The following is a 25,113-nucleotide window of genomic DNA, read 5'->3' on the forward strand; positions in this document are numbered from 1 at the left end:
AAACAACAGTTTCATGTCATGTTTCTATGATCTTTCCCTTTCTAAAATTTAATTAAAATTGCAATTAAATAAGTGTCACCTCAATATTGGATAGAAACAACTACAGTTTTTCTTATATAATTAAATATTAACATTAAAACAACATCAATCATGTTTAATAACTGCAAAATATTATTGCTGATCACATCAAAATGCATTTTTCTTTCAAGAATTAATTTTTCCCAAAGGTTATAATCAAGTTATTACTTGATCTTATAAAATGAGACAAACAGCAGAGAGGCTGTGGAAATTATGAGCTTCTCCAGGTAAACAGTTAATCACGCTTCTGGCCCATCAGAGACGCTGGTAATCTTATACTTTCCTTATGAAATAAGTGGAAAGCCAACGTATCACACAAAGGCTGGATTTAAGATAATTCAGTTTTGTATGCACAAATAAAAAAGCTATACAAGATCAAAACCTTGACTAAATCTTTTTGCTTTATGCACACTGTTATGGAAATCAAATTACATATTCTGCTCAGCTACTGCAGTACAAAACTTACCCCTTGCTTACGAATGCTTAGAATTCTGGAGGCCTTATCAGTTCTTGTGCACAGAACAAAATGAAAAGGAAATACATTCAAAAATAAAGAAAATTCTAGTTTAAATTAATGCACTAAAACCATTCATTGCCATTTCTACAGTACACCAAAGGTCTACGTGAGCACAAAAAAAGATGTAATGAGAACTGATTAGACTATTTCATTCTATAGCTAGGGAAAGGCCACTTTTTCTTCTTATCTGCCATCTAAACTCACTTGTCTTGCACTTTGAAGAAATTGTCCATTGTAAGTGAATCATCAGTAAAAGCGGTTTGTATTTCTTTCACAAAACTGAGGTACAGGAAATGCATATTACAGTTCATGCTGGATTCCAGGCAGAGTACGTTTCCAGCTAAGTCAAGATTATCTCCTGTAGAAGAATGCAAATAAGACAATATAGTGTATGGATTTGAGAAGTATGTATTGCTATTTTTATCTTCCCTTTCATTCTTAGATTTTTCAAGTACTGAAGGACAGATTAGATGGAATAGAAGTTCCTCTTGCAACTCAGAGTTATATATTGCTATTTTTATCTTCCCCTTCATTCTTCTCAGATTTTGCAGGTCTATGTTCAAGTACTAAAGGACAAATTAGATGGAATAAAAGTTCCTCTTTCCACTCAGAAGTCACCAAAGATGGTGAGGACTCATAATGCTGAGTCCCAGTCTGCAATCTTGTCCTGGTTTTGCTGGGAGAGTTAATTCTTCTCATAGTAGCTGGTATGATGCTGTGTTTTTGATTTACAATGAAACACCAATGTTTTAGCTGTTGCAGAGCAGTTCTTACACAGAGCCAAGAGCTTTTCAGCTTCTCATGTTGCCCTGCCAGCGTGGAGGCTGGGAGTGCACAAGAAGGTGGGGGGGATGGAACCAGGACAGCTGACCCAAACTGGCCGAAGGGACATTTCATACCATATGGCCTCATGCTGTACAATAAAACTGGGGGGAGTTGGCTGGGGAGGCCGTTCCTACTGGGCATCATCGGTCAGCAGGTAGTGAACAACTGCATTGTGCATCAATTGCTTTTCTTGTTTACATTAATATTTTTTTTCCTCCTTTCCTCCTTTCTAAACTGTCCTTATGTTAACCCATTTACAGTTTTACCTTTTGCAGCTCTCTCCCCCATCCTATGGGCAAGGAGTGAGTGAACGGCTGTGTGGTGCCTTCCAGTGTAAACCACAACAAACCTATTTGTCTTTGGTCTGTAAATAGACAGTATTTGTTACCACGGCATATTATTCAAACTACTGATCAACAGTTATCAACAATTAATCTAAAAGACATTGCAAAAAGAATATATGATTGTTTTGTTCTGATTTCCATATCACAAAGCTAACCTACGACCATGCCTATGCACGGTTTGGCATAGTTAGCATGTTCTAGAACATGATCCCATGTTCTGCATGTTAACTCTACCCAAGCATAGCTAAGGATGGCTTTCTCTACATTGTTTACTTGAAACCTCCACAGAAGCTAACATAAATGTAAAGGCAAATTCAGAGCCCACAGCATCATTTAGCACAGGCTCAGACTTTCCTACCTACTACACGCTGGAGCTTTGCCTTTCATACCATTAGGCTCATGCACACTGAATCACTGGCATGATGACTAAACATCAAGTACTGGGACAGCACTAGGAGAGATATAGCTTTCTAATCATACTTTTTTTCTGTAATTACATATTCCAATGTGATTATGACTTCCTTCAAAGCATCCAGCACTGGTCATTATGGTATAGTGCTAAATGGACCACCCACAAGAGCAAATAATATAATTCCTATGGCACAGTACATCTATGGCACCATCTTTGTTTCTCTCACATTGTAATTATCTTCTCACTTGGGCCTTAGAATACGAAAGACAGGAAAAAGAAAAAATAAACCTTTATACATATTTTCAAGTATGAAAAGATCAATAAACGCAGCAAAATCCATCTATTGTTACGTACTGAACTTTGTATTATACACAGAATATAAAGATAGAATTTACTTTGTCTGCATCACACACTCTAATCTCTTTTCCTAGCAGAGCAAAGTCCACTTTGTTATCAGCTATGCACCATTGTTAAGGTACTCTGAAAAGAACATGTATGTGCATCTGCTAAACAATAATAACTGTATTTAACTCTATACTTTGATCCCTATTTTTCTAAATTGTATATGTTTCTCCTCATACATCCAAGGCCATTATTTAAAATGGATGTGAAAGCTCTTTTAAGGACTCTTCGAACAGTTAAAAGAGTATAGTTAAAAGTGAAAGTAACTAAGGTATATAAATTGTTTTAAAACAAAGTCCAGCATGGAGCCAATTTTCTACTATATTTCTATCTTGCTGATGTAGATTTGCTAAAGAGTAGTATCACTCTTCAAAATAGCAAAATTCAATGGAGAACTAAGCTCTCAGGTTGAGTGCACAGCTCTCTTGTTACTGGTTCTTTCACAAAATGCAAATAATAAAGAACCCAAGAGCTGAAAATACACAATTTAGAAACAATTTTACATCTACCACAATATTTCTTGCACTTACTTCTTGCACATTGTCTCATGATTGTTTGAATTTTCTGCCCTTTATATTACCTACCCCGGCACAGGGCCCTGTTTTGACAATGGGGTTGCAGGAGGACACCCACACGTCTCTTTCTCTGTGAGTCTGTTGTAACACTATCCACATGTAATGGTAAACACAACTGTGTCTTCATCTTACCCCTAAGAGCTTGATTCTTTTTCAGCTAAAAGATTTTTTTATTTTTTTTTTTTCAGGAACTTCCAGTGAGGCTGGGGCTATTTTACTCATTTCAGTAACATTTTCAGCATGCTCAGAAAGCTTCAGACATGGCCCAGCTATCACCTGATCTCACCCGGTGAGGCTGGTCTGGGCCACAAAGGCTTGTAGGGCCCTGATTGCTACGACCAGATTGGATTGCTTTGGGAAAGACCTTGTGCCAAGTAATAGAAGTCTAATTGTTCTCAAATATATTTATATTGCTCAATACCTGCCAGTTCAGTACATAAACACAAGCCTTAAGTTGTAATACTATCCATTAAACAGCATCAAAGATAACTAATAAATTCCAGATACATAATTTTTCATCATTCTTCAAGTAAGGAGAAAATGGTAAATTATTAGTAAGATACCACAAACAGGCTTTCAGTGACCATAGGCATAGATCATAGTTAGCACCATGGTTAGCACAATTGAAATTCTAATAGAGACCTATTTTTTTTGACTGAAACTATGTTTCTGCTATATAAATAGCTGAACTAAAACACCTTCAAACAGACCATCAAACAATCTAACTATATATGCTCTTTACTACTGTTGAAGAGTAAAAAAGATGGAAGAGTCAACTGTAATATGAGTGGCCATTACTACTTCATTTTCCTTCTAGAGATTTGATGTATAATCATGTGTATAAAATTCAAATGTCTCCCAATAGCAGTGCTTGTGTAATAACTGCTTCAACAAGTATGTAGCTCACCTAATTACCTCTACAATAAATTCTTATACAGACCGCTGTATGACAGACAATTATACCATGCAGTACTTCATATTTTTACAGAAGCTTTTTGAACGTTTCACTCAAGTTCAGAGAAGATCAATATAAATTTTTATCTCAAAGGATTGGTATTGTTTCTTAAACTACACATTAAAAACTCAAAATAGTTTCTCATCTCCTATTGAATGCAATTTAGATAAATGTCTTTTCTAAACTAACTAATCTTCCCTTTCAAAAATGCATAGAAAATTTATAGAGATAGCATGGATTAACTGAAGCAGGAGTTACATATTTAATTCTTTAACTCATCAAAACAGTTTGCTTATGGCAAAGAACATGAATATAGATCAGTTCCTGTCATATCTTCTAAACTCAAGTTTATAAAAATGTGTTGTAGTAGTAGCTTCTAGAAATCTCTGCAACATCTGATGAATAGTCATATTCTGGTAAGGGGCCATTTATTATTAGCTATTTCACACACAAATTTTACTTTAAAAAAATAAATAAATAAAAACCAGATCTTATTTGACCATTATTCAAACTAACTTTTTTTTTCCTTTTTATTTTTTTTTCTTTTCTAAACTCACATATGCTAATTGATTTAGATAGTCTGATGTATTCTAAGCAAATACGTGTACTGGAAAAGATCCAGAGCGGATGAATCCTACTATACTATGGTTAGAGGAGTAATATAGAAGCACACCAAGAAAGTGGTGTATGCAATAGTATATAGTAAATACATAAAAAAGTATTTTTGTTCCCCTTCGTATATTTTCCTTACACATCCTCAAAAAATTGAGTGAGAAGATTAGATTTTTCACTTCTTGTACATGAAAGTATATGTTCTTTTCAGAGTTCCCTTTCTCCTAGAAATAACTTAGAAGAATGTAGTGCTGCTGGACCATCAGAAATGGTAAATAGGTTAGTGATTCACCTACCCTTTTGTGTTAGCTGTGCAGTACACTCAGTGTGATCAAGCAAACTATAATGAGTCAAAAGGAACTTTCCTTTTGAATTTAATAATTACAGCTGGTTTCAGCTCATACACTGATTAAAGACACTTTTTATCTTTCCTAGTTATTTTTAACACTTATACAGTGCTTTACATCTTCAAAGCACTCTGCTGACATTACCTTATTAGTCCTTACAATGCTCCTATGCTATTTTCAGTGTGCTTTTACATCCTGGTCCTATTTTAATTGCTATTAAAAGCTGCATTATTTATAATGGACCATAAAGAGGAATGTTTAGTAGGAAAGCCACCGTGTTGACAATTTGTATAGCACATTTCTTAAACTATAAAACATTTTTGGTGTATATGACACTTCAAATTTAGACCAGTATTGAACTCTGCCTATGAAGATTTCAGACCAGTCTGCTCCATCTGTTTTCATTGCCATACTGGTGAGACTTTTATTCCTGAACATGCTGGATGAGATGGAAATCAATGCAAATACTGTCATTGAGGTATCAGCACTCAAATTTCACCAACTGGAGTCAATGAACAAACAGCATAGGAGTCTTGCTAAACAAAGCTGCTTCCAGGAGCAGGTGGTCACGAGGCCCTGCAAAAGCAGAGCTGCCAGTTTTCATGGGAGTACTCTTGAGGACGGTCTTTTTTATTTTTTTCCCATGAGAAACCTACAGTCAATTCTTTACATCACATTTAAGTTTAGTGAGCTCATGCTTTTCTCATAAGTTTGCTTCTTAACATCCAAAATGTCATATGAAATGTTAGGCATTCATTGTTTGAACTTTTCGAGCTGTTACAGAAAACACTGCATGTTTCTTTACATGTCCATTGTCACAAAATCAGATTTGTAAATTCTTGTATTGCTGAGACATATAATTCAAACCCATCATCCAGCATGCGTAGCAGCTTGGATCTGTCCCACCTACTTGATGTCTCTGAACAACAAAGAAAATACAGTTGTTAGAAAACGACGTCTAGCGACCTACTGCACTTAATGCTAGCTTGCAATGAAAAGCTGCACTTCCTTGTTGGTGGTGACTATATAATTATGAATTCTTAGTTAGGGCTTGATTTCATAGGTACTGATCATTTGCAGCCATTGAAATAAGAAACTGCTCATAGTTCCTGCAGTGTAAGTCACTGTTACATAACCAAGTTATATAACCTCCCTATTTATGCTCTTAAATGTGTGTGCTGTACATTGGCATCTCTTGGCATTTCTTGCCCTTAGTCACACCAGAGCCACACCTTTTTGTCACCTAGTAACTTTTTAATAGTCAACATCAACTCAGAGTTGCTGAGCTAGAGCTTGATTTTTGCAGTGTGTGTCGAATATAGTACCTTTTTATATGCTGTTTAAGTTACAAACAATAAACAGCGCAGTCTGAACAAAGGACATCATCTTGTGGAAGTGTCTGAACACCAGAAAATAATTGTGGTAGGACATATATATTCTGAATATAAGATGGAAATGGCTGAAGGTAGGTTTACACCTTCTGCAGACAAATCAGAACAACTGGAAAAGATCTGGCAACTGAACCTGCTAGCAAGACATGTGCTTCTGAAAAGTGATAATGAAGAGAGAGTGGAGTATGTGCTAAGACTGACCTCTTCGACAAGAGAGCTGAGCGGATCTCTCAGCCAACATCTGGGGAGCATTACAGAAAGCCTTCAAGACACTTGCCACTTGCTGAGTGTTCTCCATGACAAACACAAGGAATTGACTGCAAGTCCAGGCAAGTATAGAGCAACCTCCCCACAAAGAGAATGGACTGGGTGTATCGGATGCTAAGTTCTGACATGTAATGATGCTCAGGGACCTCACCTTTCATTTGTTAGTATTTCAGTATTTGGCCACTTGTTAGACTAAATGAATTAATATTTCAACAGTGAAATCATGGTGTATTATATGACTCCATATAAGACTCATAAATTCTCATTATGTGAGAAGAGTATACATACGCACGTATAATGAACTAAGCAGTTCTTTCACAGTTTTATTTATATTATGATGTGCTGGAAGGACCTTGGACAGATGCCTGCCACCCACGCAGCCACACTCTCACTCCCCCTCCTCAACGGGACATGAGGAAAAAACATGATGGCAAGGCTCGAGAGTCGAGATAAGGACAGGGAGATCACTTACCAATTCCAATCATGGGCAGAACAGACTCAAGGAGGGGAAAATAAATTTAATTTATTAAATATTTTATTAAATATTTTATTAAATATTTTTAATTTATTAAATTTATTGGCAAAAATCAAAATACCTTCCCCTACCCCTCCTTTTTTCCAGGCTCAACTTCACTCGTTTCGCCGCTCCTCCCACCACCCAGAGCACCGGGGGCATGGGGATGGGCTTGTGGCCAGTCCCCAACACCTCCTCTCTGCCCCTCCTTTCCTCCTCACACTTACTCCTGTTCCAGCATGGGATATAGCTCACAGCTCCTGCCAGGCCCCTGCTCCAGCCTGGGCTCTCCACAGGCTGCAGTTCCTTCAGGGAATACCTGCTCCGGCGTGGGTCCTGCATGGTCTGCAGCGTGGAGATCTGCTCCACCATGGTCCTCCCCACAGGCTGCAGGGGAACCTCAGCTCCGGCGCCTGTTTGTATTTTAAAATCTCTAAGCATGTTATGTATTGTGAGAACTAAATCTGGATTTTATTCCTGAAAAATGAAATGCAGGTTTCGTGACAAATGAAGCAAATCTCTTTCCTCAGAAACAGCATCTTAATAAACATTTGTCATGGTAGAGAAGAAAATTTAACATTTAATAGTGGTCTAAGGGCATGATTCTAAGACCAGAGGGGGAGACTCCAGACAAAAATCTTCAGCCATGCCCGTATTTATGAGTCTGTGTCCTGAAGGTTTGTAATGTAATAAAACAGTAATAAAACAACATTTTTGACAGGACAAGAGGGAATGGCCTCAAGTAGTGCTGAGGAGGTTCAGGTTGGAAATCAGGAGAAATTTCTTCTCAGAAAGAGTGGTTAGGCATTGGAACAGGTTGCCCAGGGTGGCATCAACATCCCTGGGGGTCTTTAAGGAAAGGTTGGACCTGGCGCTTAGGGACATGGCTTAGTGGGTGATAGTGGTGGTAGGGGGACGGTTGGACCAGATGATCTTGGAGGTCTTTTCCAACCTTAATAATTGCATGATTCTATGACAGGACCTGCTTCCGGACTCCAGGATCAAGCTAGTTTTGCCCTGTTGGCCTCGTGATCTATATGACCTCTTTTGTTCGAGCTTTCTAAGAATTAACTGTCTTGCTTTCCCATAAAATAATCAGTTGGCAAAAGGTTTGAAGACACTTTGCATATAGACTACCTAAAGTCTAAAGTTACACGGCAGTGTCTTTGGTTGGCTTTAAGCCAAGTGCGGAACTATTAATTTATTCTTTTAATTTTAAATTTAAATATTTTATTTAAATATTATTTTAAAGTTCACAATGTAGGAAAATACTATTGTTCAGAAAGACACTATGATCTATATGTTTGATTTTAAGAAAGTTAAAGTTGCTGTAGGTTTTGTTGTTGTTGTTTAGAGAATGCAAACTTCCGGTAGTAAACAGGATAGTTTGCACTGCCAAAGCTTGAGGTTTGCATTAGTGACACTGGGAAATGTTTTTTTTTTACAACCTCTTATGTAAACCAAGCTGTGCAAGCTCTGTTATTTCCAGTCCTTTTGTTTATCTCATGCCTGTTAAACTATTTGGAAGTTCTTCACCATTGTAAAAGTACCATTGGAAAAACAGCAGTGTCTTAGAACAAACTCATTTTCTCCTTGAACTGCCAGTGGAAAAAAAATACATTTAAAATGTGTTGGCTTTTTTTTTTTTTTCTAGATACAGTCAAGTTCCTAAACCAAATCATTTGGAAACTGAAAAAGTATTGCAAAAGAATAATTTTTAGACTGGGATCAGGAATAAAAAAAAATTATACTGAACTGTACTCTGTAGTTTTTAACTCAATCAGGTGCAAACAGAGATGAAAGTGAAAGGCCTATCTAAACCATGAAATATAGCTATGAAAATCTTACTCAATGCAATTACTTTTTGAACTTGAAAACCTTGAGAAACTGATTTACTTCATATGACATTACTGAATAAAGTTAACAAAAATCACCATTTTCCCCACTGGTATCAAAGGTAGCAAAAGTGTCAAATCCCATCTGTTGCCATTCTATTCTCTCCCTCTCCCTCCCTCCCTCCCTCCCTCCCTGTCTCTCTAGGGAAGAGCACACTATACCATGTTTCATCTACACAATTTTCTTATTTGTGTTGACTTCCACTAGATTTAACAAGCAAAACAAAGCTTTCTAGGTGTTTATGCAGCAAAAAGAAAGTAAGAATTTCTCCCAGAGGTTTGTAATATACCTAATTAATGAAGGCATAGTTCCAGTTATAGAGAGATTGACAACGTAAGGTGAGGGGAGAGCTGAAAGTAATACAATGAAACCTCTGGAGATAATACCTGGGAGGCTTTCTAAGAAAAGGTATAAGATAAGACAAGTGAGGGATCATAAAATAAATACTTTCATTAAAGACAAAATATTAAAGGAATGGCAGGGAATGTTGCTTTTGTTACATGCTTCTCCACCCAGTGCTTTTAGTTATATGCAAGGCAAACTTCTACCATTCCTATAACAGGATGCTACAAACTGCTGAACTTCAGCATTGTAAATGTGCTGGTATTCTTGCATTATCCTCTGTTCTTTAGAGCAAAAATTCAAAGCTGCTAAGCATGTTTAATACTAAGGTCACGTATAATAGCTTTGTTGGAGACCTATATGTTAGAATCTTGCAAGATTCAATTCTGGGAAATATATGTAATTAATGTTTAGTTTTCAAGCTGTTCCCAAGCTGATTCGACTATTATTTACCAATTCCCTGCTGTAGATCAATTGTCATTAAGAATTTAGCTTGTGTCTGATCATTAGAATGGGGTTCATTAGAGCTGCCACAATAGTACTTGGACAAGCACACAGTTGTACTTCAGTTCCTCAGAAATTCACTCAAAACTGAATAGCAGAAAGTGCAAAAACATTAAATGAAAGCCAGGAAATATATTTTGCTTCATGTATTGCATGGCATTATGGAATTAGGTGCAATTCACTACATATACATGTAAAAGTCTTCACATTTTTGGCTAGCTTTCATAGCAAAATTTAATCGGTTACTTTTTTTTTTTTCCCCCTCAGAGTACAATGACATTATAGATTGTCTGCAGAAAATGAAGGATTATTTGACAAACACAGTCTCACACCTTCAAGAGGCCAAAAATAAACTTTATGCTGCTAGCTGCAAACCAGATGATTCTCAGATCCAGACTGCTAAAAATACTTCTGGAGAAACAAGTGTGTGTTGTTCTGAAGGAGAAGCAATGGAGTCTGTGCAAGCATCTTCTAGTCCCAGTCAGCAATCCCAAAAAACTCCTTCACCAAACAAGACAGAAAGTCAGAACATTAATCAAATACAGCCAAGTGACACTAAAACTATGGCAAAAGAAATATTTGTATCATCAGCTGAAAATGTATCTGCTCAAGAACAGGACATTAGCAGAGAACCTCCAATGAAAAAGGAAGATGGTGAATACAGAGTGCTAATGACCTCCACTCCAGAGAAAAAGGATAATAATGGGAAAGATAAACCTCTCAGAGATAACGCTCTTACAGAAAAATATTCAGAACTGGCTTGTCAAGATGCTCTTAAGGGTACTCGAGAAGGCCTTCCATCTCAGACATTGGCAGATATTTATGACAAAATTGTCACAAGTCCTTGTGAAGAGGAAAAAGAGGCAGTAGTCACAGAACCGCCAAAAGAGGTGGAAAGTGAAGAACACAGACTGTCAGAGCAAATGGAAGACAGTAAAATGAAAACAAATTATGAGATTTGTACAAATGATCTAATTACCTTCACATCTTTAGCACAAACATGTGATCTTGCTGCTGTGAATCCTTCTACAAATGATTCAGAAGTGGAAAAATCTAGGCACTGGATGAACAAAGAGTAAGCTCATTCTTCTTTCAGACATACTTTGATATTGCTTATTAGCATATATATAAACATCTGTGGGCCCACAAGCTCCATATGCACATATCAAACAGCTGCTGGCCATGCTCATACCAGTTTACAATTTAAGTTTACTGTGTGCAGTTTATAACATGCAAAATGAAGATCCTCAATTTGGTCTAAAGTAAACTGAAGCTTTCTAATTGATTGCACAGATTTTTATTTTTTAAACCAGTGAGGAACTGAGTCACAGACAGTAAAGTCAGTAATTCCAAAATTGCTGGAAATCAGTAGAAAAGGACCCCAGTTAGTCTGTTCTGTAATAATTTGTAAACTGCTCAGACAAGCTCAACATAAAATTTTTCATGATCTTCTTATCTATTCATATATGTATGTTCTTATGAAAGATCTGTTTTTACTATAATGAAGCAATGATTATAGCAAGACACCACCACACTCAAAATACAAAAACTAATATTTTTTATTCTTTTTCTCCAGATTTCTAGTGGAAGAGAGTGGTAAGAATGAACGTAAAGTAGTTTGTTTTATTAAAGCCCCTGCAACTGCTCTGGAGAATCTGACATGTAAGATAGTCAATGACACGAGTTCCTTGGTGGTTGGTGATTCCGAGGAGCTGGTCAGCAATGTTATCAGTATCGAATGCTCTGATAATGAGAAAACAATCCCTTTCCCTATCAACATTGCAATCCCGTTTACTTCATGCTTCAGAGGAAATTATCGGGAGATTATGGTGAAGGTGACAGAAGTGAACTTTCAATCAAATTACTTAACTCCCATTTCTTTGGAGGGATACCAAGGAAACCATAAGGTTGGTAACCTCTTATCTAAACACTGTGAAAACATCAGTACAGTTGCTCAGATTAGCCTGTGTGGAGTTATACAAGTAAAGTTGTCCTTATTAAGCCATATTGCCCATTACATAGGGTTAAACTGAACTTTCCTTCCTACTCCCTCAAGCATGAATTCTATTTGAAAGCTGGTATTTAACAAGGTCCTTTTTTCACTAGTAGTCATAAGGGAAGTGCTTGGTTCCACAATACTAATGACTGAGTAGTAATTTATGATTTTTGTAAATACGTGTGATATGTTGCATTCTTTGATAAAAGTAAAATCTTAAGGGGAATTGGTTTGCATTCAGATCACAAAGAAGTAACACAGTTCTGTGCGTACAAGTCCAAACTCAGTTCTTCTTTTAACTGCAGAAGTAATCACATTGGGTAAGATTCATCACCCAGTTGATGAGCTCATCTCATTTCATGCCAGTCACACACTGGAATATGAATGACATTACATGATGACTAGAAATCACCAGATAACTGAGCATCCAAGTGGCAATAATACTTCACAATAATACTTCATTTCTTTTTGTTTCATACTTTGCTCTATAATTAATGTTGCCCTCTCAAAATGCTAATGTGCTGCAGAACACAGCTTCCTTTCCCTCTGATGTACTCTACCCCACTTTCTCTTTACACAGGAAACATTTGCGGAAGTGAAAGTTTACCAGCTGGGTGTTTTTTCTGTGTTGTCATGCTTAAAGAGAGAAACTTTTACTGTTCCAAAGGTAGGACTCTCACAAAAGCTGAGCATGGATTCTAGAATCTCTTTCTATTATCCTCCGGAAACGTTCAGTTCTCCAGCAGCCATGCAGTTAAAGGTGAGACTGAAATACGCAGTACTTGTTCCACAACTCTGTGTTATCTGATCAGTTCTGAAGTACCGATGATAACAATGTTAAAGGGCAACCTGTTCCATTATTAGATGTCTATGAAAAGTCGTGAGTGGCACCTCCACATCCTGTATTCATAGCAAATGGCTTCCTGTCAGCATTGTTAAAACCACATGATACTGCTAGTAGTCAGTACGGTATCTGCACCTAAAAAGAAGATCAATCAACCTGTGTTCAATATACTTCAGGAAAAAAAACAATTGCTTTCCACAATGATTTAAGCATCAACACCAAACTTCCACTGTATGGCCCAGTTTTTAAGCTAGGGGAACAATTTTTCTCACATGACCTTCTTCATTTCTGCCATGTGCTGCAACAGCTTTTGTCACCACTTAGTGTTAGGCTAGGAACAATCTCAAAATTTCCTTCAGTTATACTGTGTTTCTCCCTTCCCCCATAACAACCAAAGTACTACATGCAGAGAAGCTCAAGTTAACAGTCAAATATTTAAGTCAGTAAAGTTTCCAGTTTTTGATTACTTTCAAGCACTTGGCTGTGTATTGTATAAATTCCTTGTACATTACTAGGGTTGTTCCTGGGTTATAGAGGAGCCTAAAGCCTTTCTAATCTGATCTCAAAAGATAATACAAATAGAAAATGAAGGCATGTAAGGGAAGATTTATTCATTTACAAATTACTTGTACAATTGCTTTCCATATTTAGGTTCAGCCAATTGAACCATCACTGATTTCCACACTGAAAGCAAGAAATGATATGTACTACTCAGTGGTATCCACCAGTGCACTGGTTTATGTCCAGCATCCTTCAGCTCAACCGTTTAATAACTCAGTCACTATTACTCTACCCTGTCCTCCAAACCCAGAAAAAAAAAGGCAAGGAGATGAGACAGAACAAGTGAGAGCCATCAGTGCTACAGTGAAGAGGGTTGCTGCAGCATACCATCCTCAGTAAGAACAACTCCATTACAAATTCAGCATTCTAAAAGCATTAAAATGAATTAATTTTAACAGATGTTCATTAATAATTTTTGTATTAAAAATGTGTTCCTTCCCGAATACAGTCTGCTATAGTTACAAACGTTGTTAGAAACACTAGAGCAGATCCACACAATTCTCATGTTATCACTTCACAAGGAAAATCCATATAACATGTTGATGTATCATGTAAATATGCTAACCGCTGCTGACCACTTTCTTTCTAGCAGGAACGAGGATGAGAAATGCACTGAATTTTCTGATCTCTACTTCTACACATTCCAATGGCTACTTGAGTCAAAATTTCTGAAATAATGATTTAGGGCATGTCAGTTTTTTGGTACCTGCAGCACTAGAGAAAGGGTCAGATTTTTCCAAAGCACATGCTACAAGATTTGTAAAAATCAGACCTTGAAACACCTTTTTTTTTTCTAAAAACAAACAAACAAACAAAAAAAAACACATGAAAACATGGGGACACCTAAAAAAAAATTCTCTAAATTTCAGTTGTTAACTGGCAGTGTAATAACATTTATGATTATCTTCAAAGTAAGCAGGGTACAGATGGAGAAGGAAGACAATGTTCCAGCTTTCCATTTCTGAAATACTTGTCACATCATATTTTAAAGAGTTTACAGTCACATTGATCTCCTTGACTAGACATCCATTTTTATCACAAGCTTCAGATTTGGGAAGGTTGCCCATGGCAGTTAATAGGAGATTCAAAATGCATTTCTCATACCAGAAACACTTCATTGTGCAGCAGTACCCCTGTGGCACTTATCAGTTCTTAATACTAGTTTAAATAGTATTTTAGATTCTCAGTCAAAGCACTACTAGAAAAGACTACGAATTGGTTGTTTCTATACAAATTCCTTAGAAAATGATGCCAACATTTTCCTTCATTTGCATATAGGCTGAGGCTAACAATTATACCCCTTATGTGCTCTGGAGTATTTTTTCAGAAGTAGATTTTCTACAAGGTGGAAAAAAATGCATAGTCATCAAGGAAAGCAGAAGGGAAAGCAGTGCTACAAATACAAGCCTTACTCAAGCCTTACTCTTACTCTTTCTGCAGCTGTGGTTTTGTTTTGTATCATTTCTTGGCTTTGCAGGGCTACAAGTGCTTCTGTGAGAAAGAATGGAGAGAATCTCAGCGATTCTTTGAAATTATTAGGTCATAGAAACAAAGAACGGGAATGGATGGTGTTTGATGATATTAATATCCAGAATGCACGGAATGGGCTTGTATCATTTGAACTAAATGAACATTTAGAAAGGTAATGTACTGATAATTTAATACATTTTTATTTACTATTTACTTCCAAGTGCATGGGTCAATGTAAATTAGTAGAGTCAAGAAGTCATTCACTGTAAATTATTAACTTGCCAGCACTTCTTTCTTTCAGTTTGTAGTATCAGGTCATTCAGACTTGATATGCATATGTACAGAAAATATAAATTTAATTATTTTTTCATCTATTGATTGTGCACAATGTAACATATCCAAAAATTGAGGGAGAAAATACAGATATTAATCTAAATTTGGCAATGTGATTTAGCTCTCTAACTACAAAACCATTATATTTTTGGAAATTTCTTATTAAGAAATAGTTTCTTAATTTCCTCTAAAATTCATATATATTTTAATTCATAGATATAGAGCCAATATACTCTACAGAAGAGGTAGATTTTCACCCTTTCATTTGTTGGAAAACAGAATAAAAAGAGATAGCAAAATGTCTATTAAAGACTGAGCCCTGTGTTATTTTACATAATGATTTGTTAGATGTTGAACTTATAGAACTGTCTACCTTCTTACCTTTTTTAATACAGCTTTGTGGTCATTCGGCTTTCATTCCTCTTGGAAACTACGTATCTTCTCCTTTTTGCTCAGGCTCTGGAAGAAGCTGTTTGTAGCACAATGTCTAATGTGATATTGTATCGGAAAAGAGAAAACCCAAATCAAATAGTAGTCTTACTATGTGCATCCAAAGAATTGTCCTGGGAGCTACAAAATCTCCATGAGGAGGGCTACTTTGGTCCCCCAGAACCTACGCAGCAGTTTCCATTAAGAGAAGGAGAACAGATTCATTTTCAATTTACAGGCAATATATTTGCTTCAGGTAAGGTAATTAATTGATGCTTCTGGATGTACTTTATCAGTCAGCTCAGCTGTTCAGAAATACTGTATGTGAACAACAATAGATTGTGGTTAGTCACATCATATTTAGTTATTTCACTGTTTTATAGCTTATAAATGACAGGCACATGGAACTGCAGAGGAAACTGCTCTAACTGACAAATAAAATGTGCTAGATGAACAATATCCTGAGCAACCTGCTCTGTGGTGGTTTTACTCAGGTGGGCAGCCGAGCTCCACCACGGCTGCTCTCTCACTCCCTCCCCTCAAGGGGGAAGGAGGAGAAAATACAACACAAAGGGATCAAGGGTTGAGATAAGGATGGGGAGATCACTCAACAATTATCGTGACAGGCAAAACAGACTCAGAGTAGGGAGATAGTAAGATTTATTGCCTATTACTAACAGGCTAGAGAAGTGAGAAACAAAGGAAAGAAACCAAAAACACCTTCCCCCCATCTACCGCTTCCACCTCCTCCCCCCGAGCTGTGCAGGGGAAAGGGGGGAATGGGGGCTGTGGTCAGTCCCCAGCGCTTCGTCTCCACCACTCTTTCTCAGACACTCTCTGTCCCTGCTCCAATGTGGGGTCCCTCCCATGGGATGCTGTCCTTCCCAAACTGATCCTGCGTGGGCTTCCCACAGGCAGGAGCTCTTCAAGAACTGCTCCAGATATGGGTCTGTGCCACCGGGTCCATCCGTCAGGAGCAAACTGCTCCAACCTGGGTCCTCCACAGGCTGCAACTCCGGCCCAGGGCCTGCTCCTGCGGGGGCTCTCCATGGGTCGCAGCCTCCTCCAGGCCACATCCACCTGCTCCACCACGGTCTCCTCCTCGGGCTGCAGTGTGGAGATCTGCTCCATGGGCTGCAGGGGGATAGCCTGCTCCACAATGATCCTCACCACAGGCCACAAGGGACTTCTGCTCCGGCACCTGGAGCACCTCCTCCCCTCCTTCTTCACCGACCCTGGCATCTGCAAGGCTGTTTCTCACTCCTCTCTCGCTCCCAGCTGCTGTTCTACAGCAGTTGTTTTTCCTTTCTTAAATATGCTCTCACAGAGGAGCAAACAACATCGCTTCTTGGCTTGGCTCTGGCCAGGAGCAGGGCCCTTATCTAACATGGGGCAGCTTCTGAATTCTTCTCACAGAAGCCATCCCTACGGCCCCCCCACTACCAAAACCTTGCCATGTAAGCCCACTACAGTGACACTGCTTTGAGCAGGACTAGCCTATGAGATGATCTTTAGAGATTTCTTCCAACCTCTGACATTCTGTGAAACCTGGTTCCTTGGAAGCAGCTGGTTTTTCTTTTATTTTAAAAGGGCAGAATTCTATCAATGAAATAATGTCTTTGTAACTTAATGAGCCTTTGATAGGAATTAAACAGATTCCAAATAAAAATAAACAGTCTGCTATTTTATCTGTGTAGATTCACTTAAAGTGAGCAAGGTTTAATACTGAAATCCAGGGCAAAATGGTGGTTATTGTGAGTTGCATCATAAACTGAGGCGATGAGAGAGTTATTATGCTGTTCACATTAGCAGTCTTGAGCATTACATGCACTGGCTTCCACCATTCAGCTTACTTAAAGGGAAATGAGATAAGAAACCTCAGAAAAAAATTCACACAAAGTTACATACAGTTTCTTCTGTCGGCTTTGGAAATTACCTATTGACATGTATGTAGCTCCCTGAACATTTTGTACATCTTATATAAACTCTCCCATTGAAAACTCCATTTATGCTAAAGAAATTCTCCCAAAAGAGAATCCTCCAGGTTGCCTGCTTATCTGTGGAAAGGATAGTGTTAGAGATGTATCACATAAAATGAAGCTACAAATCCTAAAAATGCACGTACCCCTCTGAACTCATTCCAGTTGCTGTTACAGATAGGCAGACATCCATCATGAGTAACTAGAAAACATGTATTTCTAATTCAATTCTCAGCATTATTTTTATTTCTCTCTGTTATATACTTTATCACCTTCCATTTCCCTTTCTTTTCAACTTGTAGCACAGCCTTCACCACTTGTTCCCCAAGCCAACAATTCAGGGGCTAAGACAGCTAACTATGAAGATATTCCAACTACTGAGGCAGGCTAGCAGGAGGGTTTGAGCTTCAGGTGTCCAATATAAAGTAAAAACAATGGCAAAGATTCTTATGTGATTAGTTCCATTTGACTCAATTAATTATTTTAAATACTACACATCCAAATACAACATATAAAATGGTGTTCTGTTTGTTTTTGTTGCATTTTTTTGTTCATCTTTTTTGTTGTTGTTGTATGGTCTGCAGAAAATGGAAAAGATTTTGGAAAAGCCTACAGGCTGACTTTTCATTCACAAAGAAAGCCCAAGCTAGAGCTCCAAATTAAAGAAGTGGATGAATTTGGTAACCACAGCTCACCTCATTACAAAGGAACAGCTGTTTTTTATAAAATTACCAGAGAGATGATAACCAAGGAATGGAAACAGCCCTTGCCATGTGCTGATTACCAGCACCAGTCAGCACTGTGCAAATTAGCACTAACATTACCAAAGGTGAGTTTCTCACTTGATAATGCTAGAGATCTTTCCCATTCTCCCTTACCATGTATTTGTAAGGCAAAAGGATGTTGGTAAATTTCTTTCCATTACAGATAAGCCAAAGAGTTGCTGATGGAGCAGTTCTGATCCATCAGCAATGTACAAACACCCTCAGAATTTCTCTTAGCAGGTGAGAGACTCTCATCCAAGGACCAGCATAGAAAAATTGTACTTAGCAGAAGTTTTTCACAGATTTGCCCTTTCCAGCTTGTATGGCCCTGAGAAATTATTACTTAAGTGTCAGTTAAATACTCTCTGTAACCTTGTCTAGGCAGTGCAGAATTGCAAATTGTAGGTGCATAAATGGTCAACGTAACCTTTCTCCTATCACCTGATTTTCCTATTATACTTGATTAGCCTCTGCTGTACAGCCATGTGGGCATTTGGCTTCATCTCTGGTGAAAGCTATTCCTACATAAATTAACCTTTAATGGAAAGAAATCAAATTGTAATCTTTTCAAAGATCCCAGATATCAACATCCTGTATTGTATAAAATGCTGCCACTAGACTACTTTTATCAAGTTTACATACATTTTAATCTCAAAATCTGTGCAGGTAAGACTGGTCTGAACCTCTAGTGGCATATAGTAGCACCTGTTTCTTTTTGAATTTAATTGAACTCACTCTTCTTAAAGTATTACCTGCAAATACATCTTCTATTCTGTAAGCATAGCTCTTGGTTTCTCTCTCATCTCCATTCTCCCAAGCAAAAAATAAGAAAAGTTAAGTGTAGAAGATTTTGAGAGGAGGCTTCTTTTAGTGATAAAATACATATAAAATGTAAATTTGGCAGGGGGGGAATCGCATACTTTCACCCTCTTTGCTTTTCCACAGAGGTCGCATCCCATGTATAGTACTCAGAGAGAGAGAAATACAAACTCTTGAGGCTTCACTGGGGAAGATCACAATCAAACAAACAAAAACCTAAACCCATAAACAAAAAAAACAGGAACCAGTGACACAGCCTAGGTATCAATTAGTTTTCTTCCATCCACTTTCTTCTCTTCCATCCCATTTTTCCTCTTTAGTTAATCTTACTGTGTATTAAGAATAAGATTTAGTGAAAGGAGATGCATTTTTATTAAACCACAGATAATTATCAAGTGTTTCAGATTTGTTTTGGTGTATATAGTCTCGTGCTATACACACTAGTCTTAAAATGTCCAACTCAGATTTTTCAAAACAATTATTTCTGGCTAACCTTTTTCTCCTACTGAGTTAAGGCCACATTTTCTCTTTCCCAGTGTGGCTGAGATCTTAAAATCTGGTCACTCTGTGTAAGTGTATGAGAATATGTAATATATGTTGACATGCAAGAACACTCAGGCTGCCTACTTGTGTAAAAGAAGCAGAAGAACTGTATTATATGGTTATGGTTGTTAAATTGTAAATTTTATTGGAAAGGAAGTCTAACATCAGGAATGCATATTATCTTCTGTCCTTTCAGCCTTTGACAGATACATTCACATGTCAGGAATTATATAAACTAGGAGTACCCTAGCTCTGCAGGTGGACAGTAAATGATGGGAGAATCCTGGTACAGGACTTTCACCTGACTAGACATGTTAGCACACACAAAATTAAACACACACACACACACAAAATAATAAATAAATACTGCTACTAATAAATAAATAATAATAATTAAAAAAGGGTTATGCCATTTATCCATGAGGCATCCATATTATGACTACACTCTGCAGTGGTTCCATGTAGAAAGACAATACATTAATGGTAACTCTTAAGGCAGTTTTAGTATTAGTGGAAATGTTGTATACTCAGGAAGAGAAAATGGAATGGTTACAGCCCCCTTTGCAGGATACAAGAACAATGATATTGGTAAGTGACAGGTATATATAACTAATGATACAAAAGAACATACTTTTTGCATGCAAAAATAATCAAAAGATGAACTCATTTTCACAGGATATTGCAGCAGTTAAAAATGTGTTTGAGGAACGAATTGACTGGAAGAGAGACAGAACCTTTTATTAAACATAATGATCCAGACGCAATTGAATGATAGGGCAACAAAAATGTAATTCTAATTACTTACCATTTCTTATTGTATGTTCTAAAATTGTTATTAGTGAAGAAAGCACTGACAGTAAAATTAACTTAGGAATTTTATCTTATCTTTACTCTCTATGATGTGATCAACAATTTTTAATCAGATATATATGCACATTTTGGTTCCTAATGAATAAAAGAAATAGAAGGAAATTGTTAAAATTGGATGAGAAAACACACTCGTGGAGAAATTGAACACACTAATTATACAAGCAACTACACCAACCATCTGTCAAATGCAACTGCTATTTACCACTTCATAAAAGAACAAGTCTAGCATTAATGTTCATATAATATGAACAAAGACTAACACTGTCCATAATTAGTCATATGCTGATGCCATTAATGTATATTGCCAAAGCACCTAGAACTATCTGACCACATTCATGTGTATAGACTAACAATTTTCTAACAGTAAGGGGTTTGATTGTTTGTGGTGCTTTGATTCCATGTATAACTCCTGTTTATCTGCTTATTTAGTACAATTTGAGCATTAATAATAGACATTGCCCTGATGATGACAGATATACTCAAGCAATGATTCTTCAGTTCTGCCAGTTTCTACCACATGCATACTACTACAATACAGCAATTTAGCTACCACATCTCTCTCAAGCATATTAAAACATAGTTCTCAGTTTTCATCTCTCTCCTATTGATAATGCTGTTTTGTTAATAATATTGCTCTTACACTAACAGCTGCTTACACATTCCCAGTTGTCACAGTAAGGCTCTTGTCTCTTAAAATGAATTAATTGACTCTAAACTGTAGTGCTGATGAAGGATTTCTCACTTGCTCTCAGTATATTGGGGAACCCTTTCAGGGTTTGGGAATAAAATCCCTGAAATACAGGGTCAGAACAGCAAAGACTACTTACATTTCTGCTACTTTCATAAATATCTTAAATTTAGTGTAAATGTAATAACAGATTAACTAACCATTAACTAAGCCCTATTTATAGGGCTTTCATTTCCTCAGCATTCAAAAACACTGGTTGGTCAAACCTGTTATTTTCAACATAAGGAAATGCAGTGGATCAGGTTCTAATGTCAAGTATGTGTGAGCATATCAGTGATTTTCCTACTGATTTCAAAGGAGTTGTATGATTGTAAAGCTGGGCTGAAGAGTTTAAAAGGTTAATTTCTTCTTTTCTGTCTGTCCTGTTTGATATGCAAGCAGAGTCTGGCCATGTCTGAAGGTCCATTTTGCAGGGCACTTCAGTATTACTGACTGAAATCAGAGCGCTTTGCAGAAAATAGTGGTGTAATCCATTCAAGCATTATCAAATTACTATTCTGCTGAAGTTTCACGTTTAATGACTGCCTAACAGCAAAATAGTATGTGATCCTCTGCTTCAGAAAGGCAGTTGCTTAGCTAATTTTAGGGCCTTCCAGACTAAAAAACTGCTTTGACCGCTAAGAGTATTTTACTTACACTGTCAACCAAAACAGCGGGGCCACATGCCAGTGCAGCTGAACCGTGGATGAATTGAGCTCTTCACCAGAGATATTTAATCTTTAAAGGCAGATTTAATGTTTTAGGTCTAATGCCTTGTATATTATCGCACTATTTCTAGACAATACTCATTTTCAATTCTTACCATTTTTACAACTGTTTTAAAATTAAATAGCTTAAAGTAGTTCAGATTAAAGTCAGTCCATGGGTGATTGAGTTCATCCGTAATAACTTTGAAAATATCATACAGAGCTTTGAGGTGCTAAATTCTCATTAATGAATAAAAATACGTTCAAATATAAACGCATAATAAAAGGAAGCCAAAGAAATTCCTGTCTTGGAAGAAAAACAATGCCCCCTTCTGGAAGAGCTTTATATTCCCCTTACTCTGAGGGGTTTTTCAGCCATGTTATGCTACCTTCACACTTAGTGCATGTCAGAATTGCTGTAGAAGCACACAAATGAGAGTAATTTATTCAGTGAGAGTTTCATGCTATTAATTCATAAATGGAAAAGGGAAGCTCCACGAATAAACCTGGAGCAAGTCTCATAGGGAAAGCATAAACAGCCAGGTAATGCAACTGAATGCGTGATGAAAGTACTTTTAATGTGGGCACTAAAAGAGGACAATTTCAGGTTTTAACAAAAAAGGAGCCCCACTTGACTTGATGCAATTTAGTCTTTTCTTGTGCTCAGTGTTTTTGTAAATAATTTCTTGTTCTATATGGAGTAGGAAACAAGATTAAGGCCCACAAGACTTTCCTTTTTCTCAGTCATAAGGAAAAAAGACAGGTTTTTGTCCTTCTCTCCAGTGTTAAAAGGAAGAAAGAGGAAGAACTCTGTATTTGCTAATGAAACTTGCCTTTTGAATTATGATGATTTTTAGCGATTTATAATTAAAAGTTGAACAATGTAAAATAACTATAGCTACACACATAGTATAATTTCTAGACCTAACAGTTTCTAAGTATGCAGTATGTATTGTTACTTTCCTTGAAACAGTATGTTATGCACACAGTTATAATAAGTACACAGGGACAGGAAGGAAAAGTTAATGCAGCATTTGAAATTAGAATACATCTTGTGTACAAAGTTTCCCTACAGATTTTCTATATCCCCAGTTTCTATACACCTATCACAACATAATGCTACTGAAGAAACTTTTATTAAATTGCGTAAATCAATCTTGTTAATAAGATGCAATAAACATTCATTTTGTGTAAACAGACTTCATTTCATTAGTTCGATAGCTGTTTACTGATCTATACCAGCTGATGGTGTTGCTTCACTTTCAGTAGTAACTCAAATGCCCTGTGTAGGTAGGACCAGTCTTCAGTACTATGACCCATCCCTGTGCTTCATCCCGTGCTCAGCTAGTCATTTCTCTTTCTTCAACACATTTTGTTTGATAGCATGAAAAGTTGGTCAACCGTCCACGAAGCACAAAAAGAATTTCTTCTGATTCATCAGGTAAGAACATTTACATGACACATTAACATCAATATAAATAATAGTTATATTAGCTATTTATTTTTTAAATGGCAAGATTTATTTCTGTTGTAACTGACATTTTAAAATGCCATAATCAGGAACCAAAGTAGTTAATGCATTAAAAGTTATTTAAAGCAAAAGGTGATTTGGTTACCAGGAGATGTAAAAGCTCTTTAAAGATAACTGGGGGGGGGGGGGCGGTACTTGAGCAGCATACAATTTTCTGTATGATAAGATTCAGTTTGTACTGGAAAGCTCCAGTGTAACTAATGTATCAGTTATAGGAAATGCCTTTTATTTTATTGCTATCTTTCCCCATGCTGTTCCAAGAGCTATAGATCATTACTGAATCTGCTTTTGACTATATCCACTTCACGTCTCAGTGCAGTTACCAAAAATTACATTAGAAAGAAGAAGTGATGATGTTTCCATTACAGTAAAAAACAAACCACGTTTAGTTTGGGAGGTCACCCACTGAGCCTGCAGCTTTAGAAAGCTTTTTGAAAGAAAGATTTACATAACAGAAAAATAATAGCATTGCTTTACTAATTTTTGCCCTTCAGAGGCCTTATGGGACAGCTTGCTCTTTTGGCTTGCAGAAGAGCTTGCAGAAGATAATACATCACTGCTTGCTTTACGCCTCCCTGTTCGGCGGAGCGTACTTCAGCTTGTTAGGCTGAAGTGCCCCGATAATTTAACACACCAGATCTATGAGCTTCTTTGCTGCTGGCAAAAGACCCTTCCGAGGTCGGCTGATAAACAGCAGCTCCTGTCTCGCTATTTGCAGAAGAGCGGCAGAAAGGATCTTTCAGAAGGACTTCGTTGTAAGTGGCAAAATAAAGTGTTCACTTGACAGAGTTACTGGCAACTAACAGCCCAATTTCTCTTCTTTCTTGTTGAGAAGAGTGAATGTTTTCAGGATATGTATCATCTGATGAAGCGACAGACCACTGTTTTATTTGTCACTTTGCAAACTCTTTACTAAAACAAAGAATGATAACAATGCCCTTGCTTGCTAGAAGTGAATATTTACCCTGTGGAAAAGTGATGTACTGATAATACAGGTATGAGGAATTATGGACTGGTGCGCACACATGCCTAAGGGCTCTAATTAAACATACCATACTCAGTTGACAGAGGATCGTGTTTGTAAATGCTCCTAAAAAATAGGAATTATTCATTATACTTTATCAAAAGTCTTATGCATCATTCCTTGATATATGGACTACTGTATGTCCAATAATAATAGCTATCAGATTCTTCAGAGGAAACCATAATGGATCATTAAAATAACAGAAGAAATTTCTTCTTAATATAAGGCTGTTTGTAACTATTCCTGACTTTTATGTTCTCTGTGAATGTTTATTATCCTTGTGAATGTCATCAAAACTTTCAGCATTACCACATTTCAATATCTAATCTGTTTCAAGAAATTAACAGATTTGGTGCCTCACTATTATCTATCACGGTAATGTTTCAGGTTTTGTTTTTGTCTTTGTTTTTCACGCTACAATCAAATTTGGAAGAAGTATTTCTTCTTGTAAATTAAAAAATTTTTTGCCTTGTAATTTTATTCATTATATTGACCTCTTGTATTGAAAGTGTAGATAATAAAACATACGTATTTG

At 37.0% G+C, this 25,113-nt stretch overlaps 1 protein-coding gene and 1 long non-coding RNA gene across 4 annotated transcripts; one reads left to right on the forward strand and one right to left on the reverse strand.

The window, feature by feature from the left end:
- Positions 1-5,884: 5,884 nt before the first annotated feature.
- Positions 5,885-24,364, forward strand: DTHD1 (death domain containing 1). Its single transcript, XM_013185928.3, has 10 exons — positions 5,885-6,787; positions 10,249-11,056; positions 11,558-11,888; positions 12,558-12,737; positions 13,473-13,717; positions 14,860-15,024; positions 15,581-15,870; positions 18,178-18,422; positions 23,407-23,464; positions 24,049-24,364. Exons 1-10 carry the CDS (start codon positions 6,517-6,519, stop codon positions 24,336-24,338), a joined length of 2,883 nt encoding a protein of 960 aa, XP_013041382.3. The 5' UTR covers positions 5,885-6,516; the 3' UTR covers positions 24,339-24,364.
- On the reverse strand, positions 12,788-18,030 carry LOC106039073 (uncharacterized). Of its 3 annotated transcripts, none has more exons than XR_001209026.3 (3): positions 17,740-18,030; positions 15,567-15,672; positions 12,788-12,956 (listed from the first exon to the last, which is right to left on the reverse strand). It is a non-coding gene; the product is annotated as an uncharacterized lncRNA (long non-coding RNA). The 3 variants fall into 3 exon arrangements; XR_001209027.3 differs by lacking the exon at positions 17,740-18,030 and adding an exon at positions 15,803-15,903; XR_001209025.3 differs by lacking the exon at positions 17,740-18,030 and adding an exon at positions 15,727-15,816 and having other exon boundaries at positions 15,567-15,654.
- Positions 24,365-25,113: the final 749 nt, after the last annotated feature.

The sequence above is a fragment of the Anser cygnoides genome, chromosome 4 (genome assembly GCF_040182565.1).
Source record: "Anser cygnoides isolate HZ-2024a breed goose chromosome 4, Taihu_goose_T2T_genome, whole genome shotgun sequence".
In the NCBI taxonomy this organism is placed as follows: domain Eukaryota; kingdom Metazoa; phylum Chordata; class Aves; order Anseriformes; family Anatidae; genus Anser; species Anser cygnoides.

Excerpts from the sequence above, each read along its gene's own strand:
- DTHD1 (XM_013185928.3), top strand. The coding sequence starts at position 6,517 with ATGGAAATGGCTGAAGGTAGGTTTACACCTTCTGCAGACAAATCAGAA. Across the intron at positions 13,718-14,859 it reads GCTGCAGCATACCATCCTCA|GGCTACAAGTGCTTCTGTGA; the intron begins GTAAGAACAACT and ends TTGGCTTTGCAG. Across the intron at positions 23,465-24,048 it reads AATTTCTTCTGATTCATCAG|AGGCCTTATGGGACAGCTTG; the intron begins GTAAGAACATTT and ends TTTGCCCTTCAG.